The sequence below is a fragment of the Armigeres subalbatus genome, chromosome 1 (genome assembly GCF_024139115.2).
Source record: "Armigeres subalbatus isolate Guangzhou_Male chromosome 1, GZ_Asu_2, whole genome shotgun sequence".
In the NCBI taxonomy this organism is placed as follows: domain Eukaryota; kingdom Metazoa; phylum Arthropoda; class Insecta; order Diptera; family Culicidae; genus Armigeres; species Armigeres subalbatus.
Window position 1 is genome coordinate 295806315 of NC_085139.1, and position 21956 is coordinate 295828270.

General features: G+C 40.8%; 2 protein-coding genes across 2 annotated transcripts in view; one reads left to right on the forward strand and one right to left on the reverse strand.

The window, feature by feature from the left end:
• The first annotated feature begins 4382 nt into the window (after positions 1-4382).
• LOC134207762 (translation initiation factor eIF-2B subunit beta) lies at positions 4383-12038 on the forward strand. Its single transcript, XM_062683634.1, has 4 exons — positions 4383-4573; positions 4643-4729; positions 10855-11688; positions 11822-12038. The coding sequence occupies exons 1-4, from the start codon at positions 4506-4508 to the stop codon at positions 11892-11894; spliced, it is 1062 nt and encodes a 353-aa protein (XP_062539618.1). The 5' UTR covers positions 4383-4505; the 3' UTR covers positions 11895-12038.
• Positions 11953-21956, reverse strand: part of LOC134207761 (uncharacterized) — a 51011-nt gene continuing 41007 nt past the window's right edge. The window contains exon 3 of the mRNA XM_062683633.1: positions 11953-12803. Coding sequence (XP_062539617.1) covers positions 12096-12803 — 708 coding nt within the window. The 3' untranslated portion in view covers positions 11953-12095. The remainder of the gene's footprint in view (positions 12804-21956) is intronic.

Sequence of the window (21956 nt, forward strand, 5' to 3'; positions counted from 1 at the left end):
AACGCTAATCCATGGCGTGACGCCTTGGGCTCTTTCACAAATTATATAACGCAAAAAACATAGATTTGAACCCCCACCCCTCCGTGACTTGTTTGTAACATTTCCTTCATACCCACCCACACCTATCTGTGACGCATAGCGTCTTACTAAAATTTCACAAAAATGATAAATTGGTATTTTTATTGAACTTTTCCTCAACTTCCTTCATAGTACATAATAATATCACAGACAAACAGACGTAAGACTAGAGAAATTATCATCGACCATGACTTCAACGATAAATTTGAATTTGATTGATTGTGCGTTTCACAACTAGAGGCGCTAGCGTCGTAATCCTTCGAGTTTGGCATTTCACTGCAGCGCCTTCTGGTGAAAATGTCATACGAAACATTGTTTCATGTAACATGCTCGCAAGATGGTGGTAGAGGAGTTGAGCGATGGATTTTTCAGAAAATTGTTCAAGCTGTTACGTCTGTTTATCTGTGATAATGTTATCAAATTTAAATTTAATTACAAATATCGTTTTTCATATTATTTTATTATCATAAATGTTACCCGTAACTGAACTAAACAAACCCACTCACCCCATAGCCAAACCGTAACATTTTGTAACGCAATGTTGTGTACCCACCCACCCCTTGATGCGTTATGTAATTTGTGAATGAACCCTATAGGGTCGTAATGGCCAAGACACGTGGGGCGATGGCCCCACTTTGTGGAGCTGCAACGAGGGAAGAGTAACTGTGGTGGAACTTGCGGGATTGCACAGTCCCTTAGTGTAGGTAAGGCGCCAGGTCCTGATGGTATTTCGAACTTGGCCATCAAAGCGGCCATTGCTTTGCCACAATAAAGACGATTTGTATGTTCATTAGATGTATATCATCTTCAAGTCTTCCAACAAAAGTTTCTCTTTGGGGAAGTACTGGAATAATACATATCGCAATGTGTAATTCATCTGAATTATGCTCCCCTATAGTAATCCTACGCATAAAATGTCGTAGATATCTAACATGAATGTTTCAATACCTATATGATACTGTCTAGTGGTCTATGTATCCAATGTGAGGGTTTTGTTTTATTTTTCTGAGTATCAACTTCACGGTATAGCCTAGTCACGGTATTAGGCACTACTGGCGAAGAAGATGGCCTAATACCGCGACAATGGTTTTGATCAATAAAAATGCAAAAACAAGAATATTAAATACCATTTCAGTATCCAGCTCATATTTTATAGCTGTAAAAATGGGCTCAATGAGATATTGGAAGTAAATATCATTAAAAAATTAGGTTACAAGACTTAGAAATATAACCATAATTTTAAGCGTTTTGCTAAGCGGATGAAAATTTTGACTGGTCGAGCCATACATTTTCCCATTTATTTTTTAGCGCCTAATTTACGTCACAAATACCCACAATAATTATTTGCTAATATTTTCTGCTATATATTTGTGCATTTCACCAAATAATGTGATGTGTATGACAGACAGTACCTCTATATTCATCAATTTGGATAAAATCCACGGTATTAGGCAATGCGCGGAATTAGGGCAGGTCACGGTATAGGCTCATGTGCCTAATACTAAAGACACACTGGTGGTACAAGGACCGTGGTATACCACGGTTATATACCCTAGTACATATTGTACCATGGTTTTCCACGTTGTACCAGCATGGTACAAGGCGACACACCTGTGGTACAACTTGTACCATGGTACGAATACCATCAGTGTGTCATTAGTATAAGAGTTGCGAGAGCGTAGCGTACCGTGACGATGCACTTTGCGTCATCGCCGGTATGATGCCTATTGACATAGTTATCGGTGAAGACATAGAGTGTTTCGAAATGCGCGGCACGAGAGGCATCCGTAGGACTGTCAGGTTGGCCTCAATGGTCAAATGGCAGCGTGAGTGGGAAAGTTCCACTAAGGATAGATGGACACACAACCGGGCAGGTTCCAAGCCCGAGGACGGAAAGGGGTCCTCGTCAAGGCTGGGGCAGGCGTAGACACCGCGTCGGCAAGCCCCTCTGTGTGTTGGCGAATAGACCCTAGCGCAGAGAGGTCAATTTGGGGTGCACTCGGCATCATCATTCTTGATACCAGTCGTGCAGAGGGAAGCAGGCGCGAAGTCGACCCTTCCCGCCCTGGAAAGCCGGCAATGCGCTGGCACGATACCATGGTGTTCTTCTAAAAAAGCGAGTCACGATGTTCGATGCTGCAAAGACACGCAGCTAACCTCGAGGATGCGTTGTGCACTGACCCCCCTTTGAAGCATTACTTTCTGGTTGTACCGAAGGGACTATGGGCTTGGCGGCAATGGAAACGGTTTAGCGGGTGTTTAGCGGGGATGTAGTCCTGCCTCCCGCGTTTGCTGTTGGAGGTGGTCCCTAACAACCCAGGATGTCTGTTGAGCAGATTCCCCCTTCATTGCTTAGGAAGAAAAAAAAAAAGAAAAAAAAGACACGGACAGACAGACATTTGTTCAGTTCATCGAGCTGAGTCGAATGGTATATAACACTATGGGTCTCCGGGACTTCTATCAAAAGTTCGAATTTGGAGTGAAATGAGTTGTACTTAGTTAAACTTAGTTGTACGAGAATTAGGCAAAAAGGTTAAACGCGTCAACCTTTTTGGCTTGGGGCGATTCAAAGCTTCACCTAATAGGCAACAACTCGTTATGTCTCGATTCTTCATTTATCTTTACCTAAACCAAATTTTTCAAAATTACTCAAAAGGTCTACGAGCAGGATAAAAACCTTAATGCGTTTAAGATGTGGCACCTAATAAGCATCAAATCATCTTGTCTCAATTCTTCATTCATCTTTACCCAAAACAATATTTTGCAGAACTGCTCAACAGATCTACGAACCGGAAAACCGGTTGACGCGTTCAAAACGCTCCACCTAACAAGCAACAACTCGTCATGTCTTATTTCTTCATTCATCTTTACTAAAAACAGCATTTTACAAAATTGCTCAAAACGTCTACGTGCAGGATAAAAACGTTAATGCATTTAAAAAGTTCCACCTAATAAGCATCAACTCATCATGTCTCAATTTTTCATTAATCTTTATCAAAAACAAAACTTTACAAAACTGTTCAAAAGGTCTACGAGCAGAATAAAAACGTTGACGCGTTTAAAAAGTTCCACCTAATAAGCATCAACTCATGTTTTAATTCTTCATTCATCTTTATCAAAAACAAAATTTTGCAAGACTGCTCAAACGGTCTACGAGCAGGAAAAAACGTTGACGCGTTTAAAAAGCTCCACGTAATAAGCATCAACTCATTATGTCTCAATTCTTTATTCATCTTTTTACTAAAAACAGCTTTTATCAACATTGCTCAAAAGGTTATTACGAGCAGGATAAAAACATTGACGAGTTTAAAAGTACCACCTAATGAGCATCAACTCATTTACAACATTGTATTCACATTATGTATCAGAACTACTCATACGAACTTGCTTCAGCGGTAGTATGCTGAAATATCTTATATCTAAGCTCATCAGTATCAGTAGGTACCCTAGCTATTTTCAAGACGTTTTGAAATAACCATGCTTCTAATTAAGTATACCTACCTTGGCCTGATCAAAAGTCTTATACTAGCAGGCTATCGTTTTTAATAAAGCACCAATTAGGTACCTACCAATTTCAAAAGCAATGGGTATCAGCGATTCCAAAATATTCACTCAATATTTGATGAATTGATTAACAGAAAAACTTCAAACTTGATTTCATATTAGTATTAGTTAGCATAATCGAAAAACTTTCTTATTTAGACAAATCTCAAATTCAGCATTATCTATCCTATTTTGCTATTACGCAACATGTCTAATTTTAATTTTAAATTTTCAAAAATCGTTATGTATGTATTGCTGTATATGATTATGATATGTAATTGTAAATATTACCAAACGCAATTTGCCGCCATCAATAAAACAATTATTTTTTAATCTTGACTTACCATTCTAGAAGTTATTCCATTAATTATATTTGAAAACAAATATTCAATTATTTAATTAAAAACATTTGAAAATTAAAACATCACAACGTATATATGCACGAATTCGAACTCAGCAGGAAAAAAGCTCGACCTGTGAATTCAGCCGGGAAAAAGCTCAATATTGTGAAGTTAGCAGGAAAAAAGCTCAAAATGTGAAGTGAGCAGGAAAAATATTTTTTCCTCCTCATAGTTCATGCGTTCAGGCACAGGTGGCGCACTGAAAGAGCTTTTTTCCTGCTCGATTTTTCCTGCTAGTTTAGCAGAGGTTGCTTGTCACTTTTATTTAAAAGAGGGGAAGTCGACGAAGAGAATCCTCTCTTGCGACATTCGCCCTTTTACCAGATAGAGCTTGATTTGCTTTGTCGCTTTTCTTTTGTTTTTGTTTACGTGAGGGTTCGTTTCTTTTTGTGGCCGAGTGCATAACACTAGAATAATTTTCGCAATTTCTCTTGAAATTTCTTTAGAATCAATCTCGAAAAATCACCTCCAGGTTAACAAAAAATGACCGGACAGCAAGAGGAGCAACCCGCACCGGAAATCGCCCAGTTTGTGCACGACATTCGGTTGGGGTAAGTTTGAATCAAAATCGAGACTGTGGGTCTGTGCCACGATGGTTATTGACCTTTCACTTTTTCCAGCAAAATCGTCGGTTCTCACAAGCTCACATCTAGGTCGCTGTTGCTGCTAAAGAACATTATTGCAAAATCAGATTGGACTACAGCCGAGTGAGTATTTATTTAGCTCTAAAATACTTAACCATTGGTCAATAATTTCATTAAAAAATGATAGCCTTCCGGTACAACTTAGTTGTACGAGAAAAGCAAAAATGCTTTTTAGTGAAATTTCTTCACCTTGCAGGGTGGCCACCGAACCGGGAAAAACGGGAAAAGCGGGAAAAAGACGGAAAATTGAAGTCACCGGGAAATAAAGCGGGAAAAACCGGGAATTCAGAACATGAACCGGGAAAAAATAAATTTTGGACAACTTACTTTTAAAACTCTTCAAAGTTTTTAATGAAGTTGATATAAAGGGAAAGATTTACTCTTTAATTTTCATTATTCAAACGCATTCTAACTGAGTTATTTGATTTTAGTACATAATGTGTGAGGCATAAAAAATAAGTAGTTTTTTTCCAGATGTATTTGCCTCTAAATCATTTTGATTCCAATTTCGAGTTATCGGCTTTTTAACTGACTTGCGATATTTTGTACGTATGCGTACATTTGTTGTAGGATATCCTCAGTTATGGGGTTGGGGATATCCTTGAGTATAGAACCTAAACGATTTGTGATTAATTAAATCTGTTAAACAAAAACTTGGGCAAAAATATGAGTAATTCACCACGGCCATATATAATAAATATTATAAGACATAAAAGCATAGAATCGGATATCGAAATATTATTTTTTTCCAATGCGACAACTGGTGCAAAGGACTTTAAAAATTAAGCAAAATCAATTTTTACAATTATGCTTTGTTTGTTTTGGAGGAGATCAAACATTTTATCGTATCATATGAATATGCTTTATCGATAAGAACTTGGTTTGCGGTGATTTGATTGGCCATTTGGCATATAAAGCACTAGTGCGACAACTGGTGCTATAGCCACAACTGGTACACCTAGCCTAGCATTAGCATTAGCGTTGAGCAATTCGCACAAATTCGTAAGTGGTACAAGCCAAGACTACTGTATGAGAGTAGCATCACTTTCATCCGTTACCACAGATATTGATTTGGGACTAATCACCATCTCTTAGATGAAAGCAATGCACTCTCCAATAGACGAGATATGTCCTGGCCACGTCCTTGTGAATGTTGAGGAGGGGGAAGGATGGCTAGTTGGACACCTACTTAAGAAGATGCAGAGAACTCTACGACCTCTCATAGGTATCACGGGAAGTTTTGGAATTGTTAGTGTGGAAGGATTTAACAGTAGGAATCGATTTGGTAGAACGCTAGAACGTACGAGCTCGTCATTGTTTAGTATTTTTCCACAACTAACCTAATACAGTAATATCCCGATTTTATCACCCCCCTGGTGAATTTTGGGGTGATAAAACAGGGTATGTGACAAAATTGAAAAAAAAAATTCTTTTTGCCTTTCTCGTATACTAAGTATACGGTAAAGGCTATATGATCGCTCCAAAAACAAACTTTTTATAGAAGGCCCGGAGACCCAAAGTGTTATATACCAATCGACTCAGTTCGACGAATTGAGGTGATGTCTGTGTGTGTGTGTGTGTGTGTGTGTGTGTGTGTGTATGTGTGTGTGTGTGTGTGCGCACAAAACGATGCAAAAAATGTCACTCATTTTTCGGGCACTTATCTTCAACCGATTTGCTCGCAACAAGTTGCATTCGACGCAGAATCCTTTCCCATTGTTTCCTATTGAAAATTGGTCAGGTCGGACTATGGAATCGAAAGTTATGGCCAAAATACAAATTTATACGTAAAAATCGCGTATAAAATGTCACTCATTTTTCGGGCACTTATCCTCAACCGATTTGCTTGCAACAAGTTGCATTCGACGCAGAATCCTTTCCCATTGTTTCCTATTGAAAATTGGTCAGGTCGGACTATGGGATCAGAAGTTATGGCCAAAATACAAATTTATACGTAAAAATCGCGTAAAAAATGTCACTCATTTTTCGGGCACTTATCCTCAACCGATTTGCTTGCAACAAGTTGCATTCGACGCAGAATCCTTTCCCATTGTTTCCTATTGAAAATTAACCAGATCGGACTATGGGATCGGAAGTTTTGGCCAAACTACCTTTTTTTGCCTTTCTCGTATACTAAGTATACGGTAAAGGCTATATGATCGCTCCAAAAACAAACTTTTTATAGAAGGCCCGGAGACCCATAGTGTTATATACCAATCGACTCAGTTCGGCGAATCGAGGTGATGTCTGTGTGTGTGTGTGTGTGTGTGTGTGTGTGTGTGTGTGTGTGTGTGTGTGCGCAAAACTACTCAACAAAATGTCACTCATTTTTCGGGCACTTATCCTCAACCGATTTGCTCGCAACAAGTTGCATTCGATGCAGAATCCTGTCCCATTGTTTCCTATTTGAAATTGGCCAGATCGAACTATGGGATCGAGAGTTATGGCCAAAATACAAATTCATTTGAAAAAATCGCGTGAAAAATGTCACTCATTTTTCGGACACTTATCCTCAACCGATTTGCTCGCAACAAGTTGCATTCGACGCAGAATCCTGTCCCATTGATTCCTATTTGAAATTGGCCAGATCGAACTATGGGATCGAAAGTTATGGCCAAAATACAAAATCATACGAAAAAATCGCGTAAAAAATGTCACTCATTTTTCGGGCACTTATCCTCAACCGATTTGCTCGCAACAAGTTGCATTCGACGCAGAATCCTGTTCCATTGTTTCCTATTGAAAATTGGCTAGATCGGACTATGGGATCGGAAGTTATGGCCGAAACACCATTTTAGCCTTTTTATACGAAAAGGCTGTATGTTCGCTCCAAAAACCAAACTTTTACAGAAGGCCTGGAGACCCATAGTGTTATATACCAATCGATTCAGCTCGACGAACTGAGATGATGTCTCTGTCTCTCCCACTTCATACGGGAGTTTGGCAGAAAGACGGTCATGAGATTTATATCATAACAAATATTGCCCTCCGCTCGCGTGATGGGAATGACATTTTCGTTTTCTTTTTGTGTAGTCGGAGCTTCAGTTCAACTAACATCCAAAAGTGATATCCTTAAAATATATGACTGGGTGAAATGAAACAGGATTATGTACGTCAAAAAGATTGGAAAAGGAAACAAAAATGTCGAAATTCCTATTAGCATATTAGTGCTGTCCAATGAGCAGCTCGAAGTAGCTCGAAGTTGTTCCTGTCACGCTCATGCCCGTTTGTTGACAAAAAAGAACGAGCAGGACGGGAACAACTTCGAGCTACTTCGAGCTGCTCATTGACAACGATTATTGTAGATCAAGCTGAAAACCGAACCGAGGTCCCGCGAAATCGCATTTTCTCGCATTTCCGGATGTTGCAACTGCATCGCGAGTAGTGCGCTACTGTGCCATAGTCGGGCACCACTCGCGATGCAGTTGCGACATCCGGAAATGGGACAAAATATGATTTTCGGTTTTCAACTGGATCTACAATATCTTTGCCATAAATAATCTGATTTTCATAGAACGGACAAAGAAATTTGTCTTTTTTACTCCTAGCCACTAGCTCATATTTTTTCAAGCACACACATTTTACGAAGGTCGAGAAAGGCACCATCACCGCTAGGTGGATTAATCTGGGTTTTTTTAATTCATTCCACAAATATGAATCATTTTATGCCTTGGAAAGGCCAAATGCGTGAACGGTACCCGTTATTTCTTGTCGAAATTGCTTACAGAATATTTCGCAGGTACTCAGAAGTCGTTCGTAATAAACTACAGGCGGTGAAAGTTATTTCATGAAAATCAATGTTATTTTTGGTATTATTTACGAAAATAAAAAGAATGACAAATTTTTTTGGGGTGACAAAATCGGGTCGAAAACGTGACAAAATCGGGACGTGATAAAATCGGGTCGAAAACGTGATAAAATCGAGGGTAGACAAAATCGGGGAGTGACAAAATCGGGTCAACACTGTATAATAGGGCGGTACCCCGTTTGGCATAATGCCATATGGCATAATGCCGTTTGGCATAACGCCGTTTGGCATAATGGCCATTTGGCATAAGGGCCGTTTGGCATAATGGCCATTTGGCATAATATGTATGCGGTGTCAAATTGAAGGCCATTTGGCATAAGGGCCGTTTGGCATAACGACCATTTGGCATAATTTGTATGCGGTGTCAAATTGAGGGCCTTCTAGCATAATATCCATTTGGCATAATTTACATACTGTTCCAAATTATTTGCCCAGGAATCTACTTACCATCATCGGAGGTGAATTACTCCGATGATGCTAAGTAGACTTTAAAGCTCTAAAGATTATACAACAATTTGCGGTACAACATTCCGCGGTAATGCATTTATTGATGTACCATATTGCGAGCATTACCATTGCGCAATATTCCATTCTGCGTTTTGTATCATTCCGCAGTTAAAATTATTTTGCAGTGAATCGTTTTGCTGCCAATACACGAGCAAATAATTATTTTGCAGTGAATCGTTTTGCTGCCAATACACGAGCAAATTCGAGTATTCAAAGAAGGCAAAATAACACATTTGGCCTTATACCGGGCAAATGCGAGCAAGTATAGAAGGCAAAATAACACATTTTGCCTTATAACAGGCAAACACGTGCATCACGAAACGGTACACCATATAATTGTTGATACAGTCAATCCTCCATGAGTCGATAATAAAGGGACCATCGGCTCAGGGAAATATCGAGAAGTGGGATATATAATCCTTGAAAAGCTTCCCGAGCAACAAAAGTAAGCCAAAATGGTGCAGCAACTTGTTTGTGACCAAATCTGGCCACAGATGAATTGCAGTAATCTATGTGAAACATGTGCTGCTAGGGTTTTTCAAGGGACCATCGCAGAAATCCATAACATATTTTATAATATGGCATAACTCGCTTCCATGACTCGATATCGAGTCATAGAACATCGTCTCTTGAAGGGTTCACTTTATATCCCGCTGAAGATTATCCACTTCAATACTTTATCATTTTCATTTCCTATAATTCACCCTTCTTTGAAACGCGAGCAGTTCTTTGTTTATTTCAATGGAATTTTGAACTGACCATTTCTTGAAAGCCTTGATAGCAAAACTTTTATTCACTTTTTCTGTAATTTACCCTTCTTTTTGCATATGAATTGTTGCAAACGGCAATTAATTTGGAACCGTATATAAATTATGCCAAATGGCCTTTATGCCAAACGGCCCTCAATTTGACACCGCATACAAATTATGCCAAATGGTCCTTATGCCAAATGGCCTTCAATTTGACACCGCATACATATTATGCCAAATGGTCATTATGCCAAACGGCCCTTATGCCAAATGGCCATTATGCCAAACGGCGTTATGCCAAACGGCATTATGCCATATGGCATTATGCCAAACGGGGTACCGCCGTATAATAGACGGTTATGATGGTGAAAAAGATACTCTAAGATAGTTTTCTAATTTGTTACAGGGGGAATAATGAATAGATTCCATAGCTTAGAACATTTCAATATACTAATATTGAATGGGAACGTTCAAAGTTTCCAATAAAAAATCCAAGATTTATTTTCTAGACATTAATTCTAGAAATCAAAAAAGTAAAATTGAATAAATTACGAATCGAATGTTTTGATTGCCTAAAATGTGAATCTTTTTTAGAAAACTGAATCATTATTTTGGTCGGAAACGAAGATTGTCTTCGGGTTAAATCTTTGTTCAAATTAGTTAATTAATAATTTAAGTATAAAGGTAAAAACTCTTATTCTGATTTTTTTCAGTTAAATTAAAACCGGGAAAATTTGACAAAAAATACCGGGAAAAGCGGGAAAAACCGGGAATTTGAAAATCGAGTTTCAGTGGCCACCCTGACCTTGTCATAAGACGAGTTAGTTGTATTATCCTTTTAGTTCCACCATTTGACTGTAACTTTACAGATATGTATTTTGACCTCAACAGAGGCGATCTTCAGTGTCTTGTACTTGACTCGAGCTCAGTACTGTTGAGAATCGCATATTTGTCCCATATGAATAGGAAACCCAGCAAAGATGCGGTAAATATGTGATACACGGCAGAGTACGAGTCGAGCCAAGTACGAGACACTGAAGACGGTTGATGTCGAAGTACGTATCTGTACAGTTACAATCAAGTGGGGGAACTTGTCTTATGATATTAGTTCCGCTTTCTTCTAGGCACTTAATGACAGTAATTCGTAAACAGGGACACTTCTTGGTGTCGGCACTGCCACAGGACATTGTGATTGCCAATACGGTGCGTCGGATACTGAAAATTGTACGCGAAGAGTACGACTCCGCCCAGCTGCGGGTTCACTTTGACGATGCCCAGACTTCGCTCTCTTTGCATAAATTGGTCACTCAAACCAGCGAACAGCGGCGAGGCGACTATTCACAACCCCAGGAAGGATTGCGGGACGCCTTGCTGGAGCACCTTAGTGAGATTGAGACCGAGCTGGAGACGTGCGCGGAGAATCTTTCGTCGCAAGCGACGGAACACATTCATTCGTCCGAGCTGATCATGACCATCGGTCACTCGAAGTCGGTAGAAAAATTCCTTAAGAAAGCGGCGGAGAACCGAGCCATCGAGGTGATCGTGGCGGAATGTGCCCCAGCATGCAAGGGTCACCAGCTGGCGGTGAATCTGGGTAAAGCAAAGATTCAGACAACGGCCATCCCGGACTCAGCCATTTTTGCGATGATGTCCCGAGTCAACAAGGTCATCATCGGAACGCACAGCGTGCTGGCGAATGGAGGATTGCGGGCGGTTTGCGGGTCGTACTCGTTGGCATTGGCTGCAAAGCATTTTTCGGTGCCGTTGATTGTGCTGGCACCGACTTATAAACTGACGCCGGTCCATCTGTCCAAATACGATCAGGACGATTTCAACATTCTGGGCAATGCACAGGCTGTGATACCGTATGGGTCGCAAGCGGCGCGGTTTGCCAAGGCGTACAATCCAACATTTGACTACGTGCCGCCGGAGTTGGTGACGCTGTTCATTACTAATACGTGAGTATTTTTTATATTCGAAACCAGAGCAAACCTTGGCCAACCTGAGCGAATAAATTTTCTATTATCCAGTCAAACTCCTTCTGGACTTGCTGAAGATTTTTCTAATAATAATCCTAAATCTTGTTTCCAGAGGTGGAAATGCCCCATCATATATCTATCGATTGCTGAGCGAACTTTACCACCCAGACGACAACGAACTATAGAAGTTGCGAGGAAAACAACGTGAAAAGGTAAATTTCGAAGACAAAAGATAACAAACACTTAAAAATCATCTGCAAAGTTTATTCGAAACAGTTTATTATCATTTAGGTCTCTGTTATATAATAAAATTAATTATATATGGCAAATCTGGGCCCAATGGATAACTTCTCGTCACTCTAAAACAACTCGAAACGAATCGTCCTTCATTCGCTCGCATTGATAGGCTTCTTGTTCCACAGCTTGGACGCCTTGTAGGTCGTGATGTTGTAAAACTTGGTCAACCCTTTAAGGTTCAGACTCTCGGTTGATGCCTTCGTACTGGATTCCCGCTTTCCATTGGCTTGCAGCTTGGAAGACGACGAAGCGGTTGCAGCACCGTCCTGACCCGCCAAGATGGGTTTCAGTTTGATGCTTTCCTGGCGTTCCACCATTCGACAGCGGACCAAATGTTGCTCCTGCTGGTGCTGTTTGGTGTTTTCTTCCACGCGAATCTGCACTCGCGGTGGTTTCGGCAGGGAGTTGACACGGTTCAGGGATGGATGGGACAAGGCGCTATCCTTAGCGTTCTGGTCTTCTTCTGGGAGGTCTTCCTCCGTCGGGTTTCGTAGGGTGGATGAGTTCGAGGAGGAGGACGATGAAGCCGATGACGAGTGGTTCGTGACTTGATCGGCGGGCGATATGTCGGTGGCATTAGACGACGATGTTCCGGTGACGGTTCCGTTGCCACGCACTATTATGTTCGCCTCCGGTATGGCTTTCATGTTGACGTTTTCAATTTTTGTCACGTTATAGTCGATAGGTAGCAGTTGTTGAGTCGATAGCGTCAGTTGTTTTTGTGATTGATTGATTAGGACCAGACTGCGACTGCGGCATGGCGTGACTTCGACTATTCGGATCCGGTAGTATAGGAACTGAAATAAGAAAGAATTATCAGTTAGAATTCTAAGCAAAAGTTGCACATTTTATATTAATAGGGGAGGAGGTTCGGTTGTGGGTACCCTTTTCGTCTTTGGTCTATAACTTTGGCACGTAACTACAGGGGGGCTAGGGGGGCTATAGCCCCACCTAGAACTAAATTAGCCCCCCTAGAATTTTTACCGCTTTGCATGAATATTGTACATATCTAGCTCTCTGATCATATATAGGCGTAACTGCCAGGAATCAGTTCTCTTCATTCACATCTCTCTCTACGAAACATTGAATCTATTTTAACAAATTTTCAAACTTCGAATAATTGTTATATCTTACGATTGAAATGTTAAACACGAAAAATAGTACGCTCCCTTTATTCTCCAGCGCCAGATATCATTACTTTAGGAAATTGGAGTAGGAACAGTGGTTCCATGCTGATGCAATATTGATTGAATAAATAATAGAAGCAACAGATTAGGAAAACAAATACAATTTCTAAAATTTTGATTGGATAAAGAAGGTTCTAGTGGCATACTGAACTGTCTGTATGGTCTTGATATTGACACAGCATAAATTGTTGGACAAATTGTTTAAGGAACACAGGATGTCTAGCATATTTCTTAAAAATCCTGATTCAAAATTGGTTTTCTCAGCAAGTTTTTAATCTTTGAATATTTTAAAGTTTTCACAGAGTTTTGCGAGTATATTTTATTAAACCTAGCGTGTCCATAGTTCTTAAAGATGCATGGCCTTTCTGAAAGAATGATCAAAAGAATCCTTCCGAAAAAGTGAGCCAAGCGAAAGTGAGAGCCAAATACTACGTATCATATGTCTGTATCGATCCAGATATTTTGAAAGCATTTCTTTCTGTAGCTTTGAATGGTAATTTGGGGGATTTTTCTGCTATTTCCAGAAAATCAATTAAGAGAGTCCAGAAAGGCAAAATCTTGAGTTTTCAACAAAAATTTAAATGAGAAAGAAATCAAAATTATTTCGGATGGATAAAACTCCACAGGCGTCTTACTACCCAACAAACAATTTAAGTTGAATAAGCTAGTTTTTTAGCTGAACAAGCCAAATTGTATGTATGTATGTATGTAGTTAGCCACCATCCTGGCTAGAGTCTTGCTCTGCATGCGGTTCCACTTAACAGTAAGGTCAAATCTCAATATCATTTTGAATTCAACACACTGCTGTATAAAGGGCCAAAAATGGGGGTGGTGGACCTGTAAGCATTGACACTTACACGAAACCCGCGGGAAAATGAGAATCTCTCTCCAGCAGAATGATCCAACAAATATAATAATGAAATTTGCAATACTTGTCAAGCTTTCCACGGGATGGTTTGTTTAAAGAAGGGCGCGTCAACTGGTTAACAACTGTTGGAGATAAAAGTAATAGACGCGAACGACTAATACTTTCCTTCCTTGACTCCGATTGGCTACCACTTCATTGTCCAATTGTAACTTCATTGATGCCCTGATGCACCTTCCCAACCCCATTTCATATCCAGTATTTTGCGCTCGGTAATGGCGGCCTAGTGAGTGCCTTTTTGACATTCAAGAAGTAGAAAATATTTACATATTTTTATCCATGTAGGCTTTGACTTACGGACACTCATTAGTTCTGCCTAATTTTGTTAACCAAAATGTCAAAATACTTCCTTCCCTGATTTGTTTATTTCTTTCATTTGCTATATAAAATTCTGCCCTTTTTTATTAATATTTATTCTTTTTTCTAGCTGAACCTTGTACAATATGAGGACAAACTTATAGGAACGAACCATTTGAGAAAAGTCCATCTCTTTATGTATTAATAAGTGGTTTCGTATACTCGTTACAGAGGAATGGTTGTAACAGCAAGCAATACTACTGTGCAAAACTTAGTAAAAATCGTCTTGATGCGTGTTTCTGAAGAAGAAGTTGCAAAGAGCTCAATTACTATCCTTACCCTCCGCTTTAGGCTATACGAAGTCTACCCTACAACCTCTTTTGGTATATATGTATTTACTATAGAACCTGAAAATAAACATGAATTGTATCAGTGGAAAATGAAGGTGAAATTCACTTCAACTCTACATAGACTATAATCTTACCTGCTTAAATTTTACGTTTTAAGTGCTCTTGTTTCCTTCAAAAAGAAATAATTATGTATGTAGTCAACTATTTACCAATAAAATCTTGTTGTCATCAGGCCAAGGCTTTGTGTAACCGCAAACCGTAACCGTAACCGTAAAATTACAAACACTCAACTTGACGGAGACTCAAATGACTTGATGGACTTGACGGCTGGTTCAGAACAAGTGGGCGTGCCTGACGGACATTTATTTGAATTCGAAGGGCCCAACCCTTGGTTATGTTCCTTTCAAAGGACATGAAGAACGCAGGTTAATTTACTCAAATAAACTTCTCTCCCATCAACAGACATTAGAGCTTGACGAACAGTTCTTTTCGGACCGACGGATTTTCATAGTCATTATGATGAATACTGTATATTTTCAACTTTTTCCTAAAAATCCATATTTTTTAAACTCCGCATTTTTTGAGCTCTTCCAGGTATTTAGGTGTCCACAGTGGCGCAGTCCGAAGCATCAGGAAGGTTAACTAATCGGTCTGAGTCTAAGTATATAAGTCATGGACTGAAAAAGCTGAAGTTGAAATCACCACCCAGTATGTACGGGAACAAATTATGTTTATTTCCTGGTTCCATCGTGAAATTATAAAAAAATACAGGTATGCATCATAAATTAATCATAGCTGAAGGCAGGAAGATGTGGATAAAAAAGTGTTCTGTGCTACTCTTCCACGCATTCCAACGATTCCCACTCATTTTTAATGTTTTTGCGCAGTATGTAGTATAGATATAGATTTTCTTGTTCTGCTGCTTTCAGTTGCGACTGCATTCCTCTGCAACTTTTAGTACAGACGACAAATAGAAATAAATGCTACTTGCGATTTTCGAATGCTTTAACTAAAAAATAAGGATTCATCTTTGAAAACAGGCAGAATGTCTGAGTGATAGAAACGAACAAATCAAGAAGTGAAGTTTTTTGACATTTGGAGAAAAAAAAAATTACTTCGTCGATGAGTGCCAATCTTCTTCAATTAATCGAAGCCTACATTGATTAAAATATGTAAATATTATCTACCTCTTAGATGTCAAAACGGCACTCATTTGGCCGCCATTGACGAGCGCAAAATACTGGATACATATTTACATTCAAGTTAGCAATATTGTAAGGGAAATTTAGGCATATGTAGAGAATGTAAGAAATAGTAATCTGACGAATAATCCTGGAAAACTACTGTACTCCAATAATTTACTCTGAAACATCAATTTCATCGTTAATTTAGGCTATAAATAACTACTTCCTGTATAAGCACAACTTAATACTGTGGTGTTTCTGTTGAAAAATACAGCTATCACGGGACCTAGTGCCTGTACTGAACTGTACTGTACCCTGACGGCATACAGTCTTTGAAAAAAATATTATGGATATTTACAATATAAAAATAAAATGAAATATAGAATATAAAAATAAAATGAAACGTAAAGTATAATAATTAAATTAAATTTATGCATGATAAGCAGCAATGTGAACAAATAAATATAATAAATAAATGATTATGGTAATCATTATACATTAAATTTGTGTGATTATTATGGAAAGAAATCATTAACATTATTTGACGCAATAGTGAAATATTTCTTTCCATCACCATCACTTTTATGAATCAGCACTTAACATAAAATCACTTTATACTCGGATTCCGTCAAATTATTTCTTTCATATATTGATCCTAATATCCATAACCACGCATTAACACATTAATAGCTTAAAGATAGGTCACTCAGAAATAAAATAAAACCGCTAAGGGTTTAAAATTAACCTTTTTAATCATTTTCTGATTTTATACCTTGCATAGTATAAAAAGTATACTATGCAACATTATGGTTTATACTGAACCGGAATAGTGCAAAAATATTTTTGTTAGCATACTGCGTTTTGGAAAATTTTGTTCTATTCCATTTACTTGGGTTTTTCAGTAAAGAAATCACACGCGGCATCGATATTTTATTTTCAATTCATCGAATAGTGAAAATCCGCTGAACGAAATAAATAAAAAGAGGTAAGGGCTTGCTGTACGGTTTGATGTGAAACAAGAGGGTATTTATTATTATTTATTTATTCAGACTAAGGCCGAAGTGGCCTGTGCGGTATATAAGAGTCTTCTCCATTCGGCTCGGTCCATGGCTACACGTCGCCAGCCACGCAGTCTACGGAGGGTCCGCAAGTCATCTTCGACCTGATCGGTCCACCTTGCCCGCTGCGCACCTCGCCTTCTTGTGCCCGTCGGATCGTTGTCGAGAACCATTTTCACCGGGTTACTGTCTGACATTCTGGCTACGTGCCCGGCCCATCGCAGTCGTTCGATTTTCGCGGTGTGAACGATGGATGGTTCTCCCAACAGCTGATGCAATTCGTGGTTCATTCGCCTCCTCCACGTACCGTCCGCCATCTGCACCCCACCATAGATGGTACGCAGCACTTTCCTTTCGAAAACTCCAAGTGCGCGTTGGTTCTCCACGAGCATCGTCCAGGTCTCGTGTCCGTAGAGGACTACCGGTCTAATTAGCGTTTTGTAGATTGTCAGTTTGGTACGGCGGCGAACTCTATTCGATCGGAGCGTCTTGCGGAGTCCAAAGTACGTACGATTTCCAGCCACTATGCGTCTCCGAATTTCTCTGCTGTGTGTGTGTGTTATGTGTGTGTTATTACAATCTAACTCCCACTGTCTGGCAGTGGCATTATGGATAGAATATTCGTGCAACTATCAAAATTTAATATAATTGCAAGAATCTTAGATCCGGGAGCTAGAAGGTGATAGCTCTATTGTAACTTCTATAGCCCATTTCAAGAACGCAAGCATTCCGAAGCTATAGTCGTTTGCAATAAGCCCCGCGTGATTACACCCACATATCATAAGGATATCTGAAGTGCATTCACACTTCCTGGACCAAAATTTATCTTTCTGATCCTGGCGCGTATTTAGTAATAAAATTAATCAATATAAAAAAGGAATTTATGATTTATCAAAAATTACTTACCATTTTTCCAACAGTAATAATACACTAACCATGTTTGCACATTTACATTTCTTGATCACATTATTAGTAAGGGCATTGCCCGTGCTAACAATCGATCACTCAAAAAATGAAAAAAAAAATAGTTATAGTAAAAAGAAGAAACTAAACAGACTAAACAAACTAAATGACTTTCGATCACCACACTTCTAAAAATAGTGCAAAAACTGTACCCAATACAACTTACGACTCAACATTGAAACACGTTAAAAAGCAACATGAAACTTGCTCACCAGATTAACATCTGCATCCACAAAGTTCAAAGCCAGCAGGAACAGTACATTGATTTTGTTGCGTATCGTTTTTTTACATAAAGAGTTTACACGCATATAAGGACATTTTACAGTCGTTATCACTTTCCACGGTATCCAATAAACACACGAGAAAATCACTCTCCTGCTGGGTGGCGTAGCCCGAAACACCGCCTGCCGAATCTCACAAAATGCAGAAAAATTGGCTAACCGACGCGAAAACAACAACACGTGCGTTCATCGCGTCTCCGAATTTCTCTGCTGGTATCATTTTCGGCAGTCACCAGTGAGCCCAAGTACACAAATTCTTCTACCACCTCGATTTCGTCACCACCGATGCCAACTCGCGGTGGGTGGCTCACATTGTCTTCTCTTGAGCCTCTTCCTATCATGTACTTCGTCTTCGACGTGTTAATGTCTAGTCCGATCCGCTTGGCTTCCCTCTTCAGTCTGATGTAGGCTTCCTCCATCTTCTCAAAGTTACGTGCCATAATATCTATGTCGTCGGCGAAACCAAATATTGTCTATCCGGATAAAAGTTAGACCGATTTTTATACCGAAGTTGGATTTTTCTCTAGATACAGGCAACTTTCCCAACTTCGGAAATAGTCCGCTAGATTCGCCTAAAGATGCGCTAAACACCGCATCAATTAGTTTGACAGATAAAACTTCGGAAGAAAGTTCGGTTCGGAAGTCCCGACTTCCGAATTCTAAGTTGGTGCTACGCCGACAATAGCTGGACGGACTTATTGAAAATTGTACCACTCGTGTTAATCCCTGCTCTTCGTATTACCCCTTCCAAAGCGATGTTGAATAGCAAACACGAAAGATCATCACCTTGCCGTAACCCTCTGCGGGTTTCGAAGGGACTCGAGAATGCCCCTGAAACTCGAACTACGCACATCACCCGATCCATCGTCGCTTTGATCAACCGTGTCAGTTTATCCGGAAAACCGTGTTCGTGCATTAGCTGCCATAGCTGGTCCCGATCGATTGTATCATATGCGGCTTTGAAGTCGATAAATAGATGATGTGTGGGCACGTTGTATTCGCGGCATTTCTGCAGTACTTGGCGAATGGCGAACACCTGGTCCGTGGTGGAGCGTTCGCCCATAAAACCCGCCTGGTACTGCCCCACGAACTCCCTTGCAATTGGTGCTAGTCGACGGCATAAAATTTGGGAGAGTACCTTGTAGGCGGCGTTCAGCAATGTGATTGCGCGGTAGTTGCTACAATCCAGCTTATCGCCCTTTTTGTAGATGGGACACACGACACCTTCCATCCACTCCTGCGGCAAAACTTCCTCCTCCCAAATCTTGGTAATGACCCAGTGCAGCGCTCTAGCCAGTGCCTCACCACCGTGTTTAAATAGCTCTCCTGGTAGTTGGTCAACCCCAGGGTCTTTGTTGTTCTTCAGCCGGCCAATCTCCTCCTGGATTTCCTGGAGATCCGGGGCCGGTAGAATTATGTCCTGCGCGCGTTCTCCCAGGTCCATCACCATACCGCCATCTTCGTCTGCCACATCGCCATTCAGATGCTCTTCGTAGTGCTGCCGCCACCTTTGGATCACCTCACGCTCGTTTGTAAGAAGGTTCCCGTTTATGTCCTTACACATATCAGGCTGTGGCACGTGGCCCTTACGTGAACGGTTCAACTTCTCATAGAACTTTCGTGTGTTATTAGTGCGGTACAGTTCCTCCGTCTCTTCACGGTCTCGATCTTCCTGCTGACGCTTTTTCCTCCGGAAAATCGAGCTTTATCTGTTCCGCGCCTGTTTGCATCGTGCCTCGTTCGCCCTCATGCGGTATTGCAGCAATCTCTCCCATGCTGCATTCTTCTTTTCCACTAAAGCTCACATTCGCCATCATACCAGTCGTTTCTCTGATTCGGGACACCGTGTCAAGTGCAGCGGTTGCGGTGCAATCAATGCCGGATCGAATATCTCTCCAACAATCTTAAAGAGAAGCAGCGTCTATCTGCTGTTCCGTTGGGAGTGCCACTTCCAGCTGCTGCGCGTATTCTTGGGCTAGTCTACCGTCTTGTAGCCGCCCAATGTTAAACCGCGGCGTCCGACTTCGACGCGTGTTGTACACCGTCGAGAGTTTTGAGCGCAGGCATACTGCTACGAGGTAGTGGTCGGATTCAATATTCGCACTGCGGTTAGTGCGGACGTTCGTGATGTCGGAGAAGAATTTACCGTCGATTAGAACGTGGTCGATTTGGTTTTCCGTTTCTTGGTTAGGTGATCTCCATGTGACCTTGTGGATATTTTTGCGGGGAAAGAAGGTGCTTCGGACTACCATTCCTTGGGAGGCTGCGAAGTTTATGCATCGTTGGCCGTTGTCATTCGATACGGTGTGCAGACTATCCGGTCCGATGACCGGTCTATACATTTCCTCCCTTCCTACCTGCGCGTTCATGTCACCGATGACGATTTTGACGTTCCGCAGTGGGCATCCATCGTATGTCTGCTCCAGCTGTGCGTAGAACGCTTCTTTCTCGTCGTCGGGTCTCCCTTCGTGTGGGCAGTGCACGTTGGTGATGCTATAGTTGAAGAAACGGCCGTTAATCCTCAGCTTGCACATCCTTGCGTTGATTGGCTGCCACCCAATCACGCGTTGGCGCATCTTTCCCAGCACTATGAAGCCGGTTCCCAGCTCGATGGTGGTGCCACAGCTTTGGTGGAAGGTAGCCGTCCGATGCCCGCTTTTCCACACCTTCTGTCCTGTCCAGCAAATCTCCTGCAGCGCCACAACGTCGAAGTTGCGGGGATGTAATTCATCGTAGATCATCCTGTCGCAACCTGCGAAAGCTAACGACTTGCAGTTCCATGTTCCAAGCTTCCAATCGTGATCCTTTATTCGTCGCCTAGGTCTTTGCCGATTATATCGAGTCGCATTATCTCTTATATTGTTCGTAATTATTGGTTTTCCAGGCGGCCCAATAACCTGCGCAAACCTCCTGTCTCGTCGGAGGGCCGTCGTGTCAGGGCTGTTTAGCGTCGCACCTAACACCAGGACTTGGGCTTGTGCGCTTTGAGCGGCACACGGTCGCTTTGGCGGAGCCTACTTGCGGATACATGCAGCTTTTTATAGAGGTTTAACAGGGCCCACTGTCAAACCCCACCACATTCTTGGCAAGCCCCACAACTCGCAGATGGCCTGGGGAGGGATCGTCAAGCCCTTGGTCATAGTCCCTGCTGCCCCCGGCGGATTTACATAACGGATTTGGTTTTGGGTGGAAGTTTAATAAATAAGGAGCGTAGAGTTTTGTTTTCGATAGCAAAATGTCGTTGAGAAGGGACTGCACATTTGAAGTCTATGCTTACCCATTTTTTATATTTCCAAGCCATTATTGCATGCATTATACTCTAGAGCACTCGTTTAACAAGCATTTTAAGGGTAAGAACTTCACTTGTTGTCATTTTTATCGTTTTTGAGTATCCAGTTTTTGTCACGTCAATTTTGACATAATTCCGAGATATTTCTTAGTTTCTGATTGATTAACCCCTCTACGATCAGAAAAATATATAAAGCTCTTTTAGTGGAATGTATTCAACCTTCTAAGACGAATTAAGTACTCTCTATTTAATTCCACCAGTTAATTTTCGATATCTTTGCAGATACGTATTTCGACCACAACTGTGTGGTCGTCTTCAGTGTCTCGTACTTGACTCGACTTACCTCTACGATATTGCATGATATTGTCGGCGTAGCACCACATAAGAATTCGGACATCGGGACTTCCGAAGCGAAC